The sequence below is a fragment of the Alexandromys fortis genome, unplaced genomic scaffold (genome assembly GCF_014885135.2).
Source record: "Alexandromys fortis isolate MF-2015 unplaced genomic scaffold, M_Fortis_MF-2015_v1.1 scaffold_41, whole genome shotgun sequence".
NCBI lineage: Eukaryota > Metazoa > Chordata > Mammalia > Rodentia > Cricetidae > Alexandromys > Alexandromys fortis.
Window position 1 is genome coordinate 11,674,407 of NW_026067923.1, and position 7,361 is coordinate 11,681,767.

The 7,361-nt window shown below is 46.8% G+C and overlaps 1 protein-coding gene across 1 annotated transcript; it reads left to right on the forward strand.

The window, feature by feature from the left end:
- Positions 1-6,797: 6,797 nt before the first annotated feature.
- Crh (corticotropin releasing hormone) lies at positions 6,798-7,361 on the forward strand. Its single transcript, XM_050142080.1, has one exon. It carries the CDS (start codon positions 6,798-6,800, stop codon positions 7,359-7,361), a length of 564 nt encoding a protein of 187 aa, XP_049998037.1.

Below are 7,361 nucleotides of genomic sequence, written 5' to 3' on the forward strand. Positions count from 1 at the left end.
TGGCCCCCGGAAAACATGGAGAGGAGAAGAGAGAAGGGGAGACCACACAAAACCCAGCGACCACGTGTTCATTTTCTGGGGGCAACTTAAATATCCTGTGGGAGTGGTCTCACTTCCCTGGGAAGGGGTTACCATTTGGTGGGCTTTCTTGACCCTCCTTAGGGAGGGATCACCATTTGGTGGGCCTTCTCAGAGATGGAGTTTGGATTAAGGCAACTCCAGGAGCTGGGGTGAAGCCCCCAGGCAAACAATCCAGACGTATGTATAAAGGGGTGTTAGGGAGCTGAGATGATGTTTCTGACCAAGCAAGAACTGTTTGCACCATATCTTTAAGTGGAGAGGGGGAAATTATAGAATACAGTTGTGCTCTTTAGTTGTTTCGGGATTGTGGACTTCTGCATGAACTTTCTGTCCTGCATTCAATCAGTGGCTGTGGAATATCCACTCAGCCACTGATTGGAGCGACCACTACATTCATTCAGTAGGCTATGAAGTACATGTTGAATTCATTCAACAGGCTAGAGAGAGTCCCCTGCATTCATTCAACAGGCTAGGGAGTGCCTACTGCATTCATTCAACAGGCTAGACAGTGTCCACTGCATTCATTCAACAGGCTAGAGAGAGTCCCCTGCATTCCTTCAACAGGCTAGAGAGAGTTCCCTGCATTCATTCAACAGGCTAGACAGTGTCCACTGCATTCATTCAACAGGCTAGAGAGTTTCCACTGCTTTATTTGACAGGCTAGGGAGTGTCCCCTGTGTTTTGAACAGGAAAAGACAACTTATGCAGAAAACCTTTGTCTTGCCACACAGTATATAGTCTATGCTGTGAGAGTGGCTATTGAAATGTGAGCTTTATGATGAGGGGCATCCCTTTTAGCAGAACATAAGAATACAGGTCCTACAGAGATGGAGAGCAAGGAAAGAGATATTTTGATTGAGGGAATCATTATGGGACTAGCAAGAAACCTGGCACTAGGAAAATTGCCAGGAATCCACGAGGATGACCCCCAACTAAGACCCTAAGCAATGGAGGAGAGGGTGCTCGAACCGGCCTTGCCCTATAGTCGGATTGATGACTATCTTAAATGTCACCATAGAACCTTCATCCAGCAACTGATGGAAAAAGAGGCAGAGACCCACAGTGGAGCACTGGGTTGAACTCCCAAAGTCCAGCTGAAGAGAGGAAGGAATGAGAGTGTGAGCAAAGAGGTCAAGACTATGATGGGGATACCCACTGAAACGGCTTACCTGAGCTAATGGGAGCTCACCAACTATAACCAGACAGGGAAGGAACCAGCGTAGGACCAAACTAGTCCCTCTGAATGTGGGTGACAGTTGTATGGCTGGGGCAGACTGCAGGGCCACTGGCAGTGTCACCAGGATTTATCCCTACTGCTTGTACTGGCTTTTTGGAACCCATTTTCTTTGGAGGGATACCTTGCTCAGCCTAGATATAGTAGGGAGGGCCTTGGACCTTTCCCAAAGCAATGTGCCTTACTCTCTCTGAAGAGTGGATGGGGGTTGGGGTGCAGGGAAGATGGAGGGAAGGGAAGGAGGGGAGGTAGTAGGAACTGGGATTGGTATGTAAAATGAAAAAAAAAATAGTTTGTTTCTGTTATGCCCAGATCTGCAAAGTCACCCAAAAACCAACAAGGAAACCGAGCTCCGTATGTGAAACCAAAGAGCCTTTATTTTATACAAGTTTGCAAACTCAGTCTTTCCATGTGTCCAGTGTATTGGAATAATAGGAGAGCCCCCAAGCTCAGTCAGAGTTAGGTTTTCATAGTAGTAAATGTGAGGGTCAGGGATTTCTAAGGGTCAGGACCCCTGACTGGCTGGCATTTGTCTAGGGGTGTCCTGGTGAATGTGTGCTGGCAGGTGATCCTATCTACTGCCGTTTGAATGTTAGGAATTTCCTTTGGATGGTCTGTTCTTGGGTGGTGCCTGGGTAATCTCAGTTTGTGGTTCTTTCCTGCTACCAGGAATTGCCTCTTATTAAATTTATCGAGGGCCAAGTTCTACTCTGGCATGAGATAATGGTTGGAAATAAATAACTTCCTTTGGGGGAATCTGCTCCTATTAAGCTTATCATGGCTGGCTGAGTCCTACAGTTTCCTTTAAAAAAATAAAATAAAAAAACACAAGTCCTAAACTTAATCTGAGAAATAGTCCAAAAACAAACCACTTATTAATTAAATGATTAAAGTACATTGCCAAAAAATTGTACACACACACAATATACAACATGTTTTAGTATATGTATACATCATGGAACAGCTGAGTGGAGCTAACTTACCTGTATGCCATTTTTTTGTGGTGAGAACATTTAAAATCTACCTTTTTTTTGCATTTAGGTTTTAGAACATAAGTTTACTTTAAAGTGGAAATCACAACTAAAAACAGTATTAGCTCTATTGAGAAAATATCTGATCTCATTACAAACACTTGGAGACAGGTACCAACATGGTAAGTGTGATTAGCTTTAGGCTCTAACACACTGAGAGATTCTGTGCAGTGTTGTTGCTATTGTCTGACTGAGTCTTACTGTGTAGCCCAGGCTGGCTTCCAGCTGTGCTCCTGCTTGCTGAAGGTGATGGAAGGACAGAGATCTGCCACCACACCTGGCTTGTGTCCTTCACTGCCTTTTTCAGATTCCTCTATAAAGAGGGCATATGGCTTTGATACTAGAAGAGACTATTAAAAGTTACAATGTTCCTGAAACCCTTTCCCCATCATCTTATAGAGGGGAAGGGTGGCTATTAATCTATCTAAAGTGCAGTGACCACAATGATTAAGCCACGTGTCCATCCTAGGCATTTGTGAAGTCTATGAGTAAAGACGGTAGATTAAGTTCAACAATTGCTTTAGTTAGAAAACCTGGAGAATGAATTTTTTTTTTACTAAATTTTGCCAGTAGAAGGGTATGAAAATGCAGGCATTACCTGCTCTCTCTCTCTCTCTCTCTCTCTCTCTCTCTCTCTCTCTCTCTCTCTCTTTCCCTCTGTGTGTGTGAACCCATGTGCCTGTGTGTGGTATTAGGGTTTGAACCAGGCAAGTGCTCTATTGCTGAGTTACATACCCAACTCTATTGCTTCTCTTTTGTTTAATTAATCTGTACTCCATATTATTTAATTCTACCCTATGCTATATTGCTATTGAAAAAATATTTTGAGCAGGAATTATTTGGTACCCATGTTTTTGGACAGTGTTTCTAGGATCTGAGCATTTGCAATGATTCTTCCATGACTCCTGTCAATAGGGACGTGGTATCTCTTGATGTGAGTCTTACAAGCCTAGATCCTTAGTCTTGGTATCTCTTGGTGTGGGTCATATGAGCCTAGATGCTTAGTCTTGTCCGATTGTGTCTTACATTGTTACTTCTGCAATCACACATCTGTATCATAACTTCCAGAATCTTCCATACTCTCTGTATTCTGTAAAAAGATAAAAATTGATGCTTTTTAAAAGTCATCAGTGCACTTAAAACTCCACATCATAAACCCAAGTTTCAGCTAACATGAAAATAGCATTGTGCACACATGGACACTCAGAGCCAAGAGGGACTGCATGGAGAATTTTGCTTTCTCCTATCTTGGGAATAAAAGGAAAACTCAAGAAAAGGTACATCAAGGACTGATATGTGTGTTGCCTCATAGAAATTCCACCCATCTTAACTCACTCATGTTCCTCTCCTGAGGAAGGAAGCCCAAAGGATATTGGGATATTGCGTATGTAAATAGTAAGGCTGTGGTCAAAAGAACTGGATTCTCACTCTGACTTTTTCACTAGCTGAGTGACTTCAGATAAGCTACATAACCTCAGGTTGTCATTTAAACCAAGCATTCACTTCCAGTGTGAGTGCTCTCTGATTTAATGTGATCTAACTTTGCGTAAATTATGATGCTCCACAATCTATATTCCTGGTAAGCCCCTGGCAAGGACTCAGGAAGGATAACGGAGCTAGAGTAAAACAGCTTTCCCAAATGGCCCGATGGGAAGCGGTCTTAAAGGGCAAGATGTTAGCCAGAGCCCTATACTTGCTACTTCTCCCCTCAGGACCCCCCTGACCTCCCTGGCAAGCCCATGGTTGCGCTTCTTTTTCTTACTTCCTCCTCGGGATTCATTGACCTGCCTTCCCTCTCCGGAGTGACATTTAAGGTGAAGTTTGTGAATGAGTAGAGAAAAGTAATGAAGGAAAGTTAAAACCACAACAACAAACCCCAAACCAAATGCTGAGATGAATTCCAACTTCTCAAAAGCCCCAAGTAACAAGAATGAAGGTTCTGGAGGCCTCCGTATCCATGCAAGCACAGCTTTTCTCCAAATCACTGTTTAATCGTGATTTATTAAAACTCGCATTTTCCCAGTTGACAGGATCCTTTCTCTGTTCTCTTCTATCCTATCAGAAGTAAATCCCAGAGCACATCACTCCACCTATGAGCTGATTTCTCTGGAAATCCTCAGTGTGCCCCTACCGTCCTCTTGTGTCTAGAACAGCTGTGGATTAGTGTAGATGCCAAACAGAGGTTGAAATCTGCATTCATTATCTGTCCCGTTAGTTACAGAGAAAATGGCAGAGATATCCAGAAACAAGGAACAAGACAATTTGGAGAGCAACCGTGGAGGTTATGAAGCAGCTGAAGTGAATCACAGACACCAGAGTTTGTAAGAGCGCTGTGAATTGCAGGATTAAAGGTAACTGCTTCCCACTTAGATAAAATATCCATTTAACTCAAGAATTGAGAGTGGATTTGTAGATCCGGCATTCCATTAGGTAACAGTGTCAGAGGGCAATTATTGATGACACTTGTGGTGCACATTTGTATCTGGAGAAAGAAACAGAAAAAAAAAAGAAAAGAAACCAAAAAGCCTGAGTGCCTTGCTGTACATACGCTCATGGTTGCGCAGTATGCGGAGGTGAAACAAAAGATCTTTTCACAGACTCAGAAGCTGATGTTTCCCCAGGGTCTCAACACATGAGTTAGAATGGATGCCTCCCTCCTTGGGTTTGTAGTATAGACTCGGAATAGATTGCTTAATGCCTACAGGTCTCTTTGATCTTCTGAGGGGAACTGAAAAGTCCTGATTAACTTTAGACTCTGAGAGGACCCCCACAGAAGGCCTGAGATTGTACTGAACCTGAGGTCTTTGTTAGAATCTGCGTTTAGGCCCTTCGTCATTGAAATAGCTCTTTCCTCATCAAGAAAAACACTGAGCTGGGTTTCACAAAAGAACTTATTGGTCTTGTCCTCAGCTCTGTGATTCCTTTATCTGCCCTTGGGAGGACTAAGTGGTTAAAAATTAAAACCTGGTTGTCTTTGCACCAGCGTCCCCCCTAGTTCTTCATTCTCCTCCAGGCAGGAAGATGGGGGACCATAGTAAAGATATATTTCACATACATACTGAGATGTTTCTTGAGAGATGTAACTGACAAAACAGTTAGGTGGGGGCCATGGAGCATCAGGGGATGTCCAGGTCTCCCCTCTTAATAGTGCCTATTTTCCTGGCAGCCCTGTAGTGATGGGCCTCTCTCCCCACCTCTTCTCTGCTTTCTCCGTCTACGTCTCTTTTCCGGTATTTATCTGGCCTATCATAGTAAGAGGTCAGTATGTTTCCCACACTTGGATAATCTCATTCAAGAATTTTTGTCAATGGACAAGTCATAAGAAGCTCTTCCATTTTAGGGCTCGTTGACGTCACCAAGGAGGCGATAAATATCTGTTGATATAATTGGATGTGAGATTCAGTGTTGAAATAGCAGAACTCTGTCCCTCGCTCCTTGGCAGGGCCCTATGATTTATGCAGGAGCAGAGGCAGCACGCAATCGAGCTGTCAAGAGAGCGTCAGCTTATTAGGCAAACGCTGCGGGCTTTCTGAAGAGGGTCGACGTTATAAAATCTCACTCCAGCCTCTGGTGTTGAGAAACTCAGAGCCCAAGTACATTGAGAGGCTGAAGGGGAAGGGAAGAGGCAACAGAAAGGGAGAAGAGAAAGGCAAAGAGGAAGAGATCCCGCAAGAGGCGTCCTGGGAGAGGTCCCTCTGCAAAGGCAGCAGCGCGTCTCACCTGCCAAGGGAGGAGAAGGTAGGCAGCGCCTAGACGGGCGGGCGGGCGCCACCAACTTTGTACCGCCTGAGCTTCTGTGGTGAGCCCCGGAGCCAGCTGCCCCTGTGCGGAAGTGCCTGTGTCTGTGCATGTATGTGTGTGTGTCTCCAACTGTGCCTTAAAATTCCAATGGCAGTGGTGATGTGGCAAAAAGCAAAGTTAGACGGCTGCTCATCTTTATCCACTCAATTTGCCACTTACCACTCACAGTTTGTGTAAAAAAATGGCTCCCCCATCACGTCCCACGTCCATCCCGACCCCCAAGCATAGGGAGTAAGGGCAGGGATGGAGACACGGAGGAGGCCGTTTTCAATTTGGGGAAAAAAAAAAAAAAGGCTGTCCGAAAGGGGGCGATCAGGGCGGGCGATAGCTTAAACCTGTGGCATTTCTTCGGGCTCAGGGAAGTCTGTCTTGGGAATACGTTTGGGAGATCCTTAGGAAGAGGAGGCAGGGGCTGTCCTTTCTAGGTATTCAAAGACGGGTCACCTGCTGGCTAGCAGATGAGCCTTGCGGACGCCTAGCTTCAGCACCGCGGACAGCGCCACCAAAGCCCAGCGCCGGGCTTGTGTGGGGGTGTCAGGAAGCCTGGGTGCAACTCCTAGCTGAGCTAAACTCTAACCCGTCTTCCTTCTCTTCCCCACCTTCTCTCCTCTGCCCTCCCCCACCTCCGTGCCGCAGCAAGCGCCCCTAACATGCGGCTGCGGCTGCTGGTGTCCGTGGGCATCCTGTTGATGGCTCTGTCGCCCAGCCCTCCATGCAGGGCTCTGCTGAGCAGGGGACCTGTCCCTGGCGCCCCGCGGTCCCCGCAGCCCCTGAATTTCCTGCAGCCAGAGCAGCCCCAGCAGCCTCAGCCCGTTCTGATCCGCATGGGAGAAGAATATTTCCTCCGCCTGGGGAACCTCAACAGAAGCCCCGCTGCTCGACTGTCGCCCGACTCCTCGCCCCTCTCCGCGGGTCGCGGCAGCCGCCCCTCGCAAGACCAGGCAGCGGCTAACTTTTTCCGCGTGTTGCTGCAGCAGCTGCAGACGCCTCAGCGCTCGCTCGACAGCCGCGCAGGGCCGGCGGAGCGCGGCGCAGAGGATTCCCTCGGTGGACACCAGGGGGCGCTGGAGAGGGAGAGGCGGTCCGAGGAGCCGCCCATCTCTCTGGATCTCACCTTCCACCTTCTGCGCGAAGTCTTGGAAATGGCCAGGGCAGAGCAGTTAGCGCAACAAGCTCACAGCAACAGGAAACTGATGGAGATCATTGGGAAATGA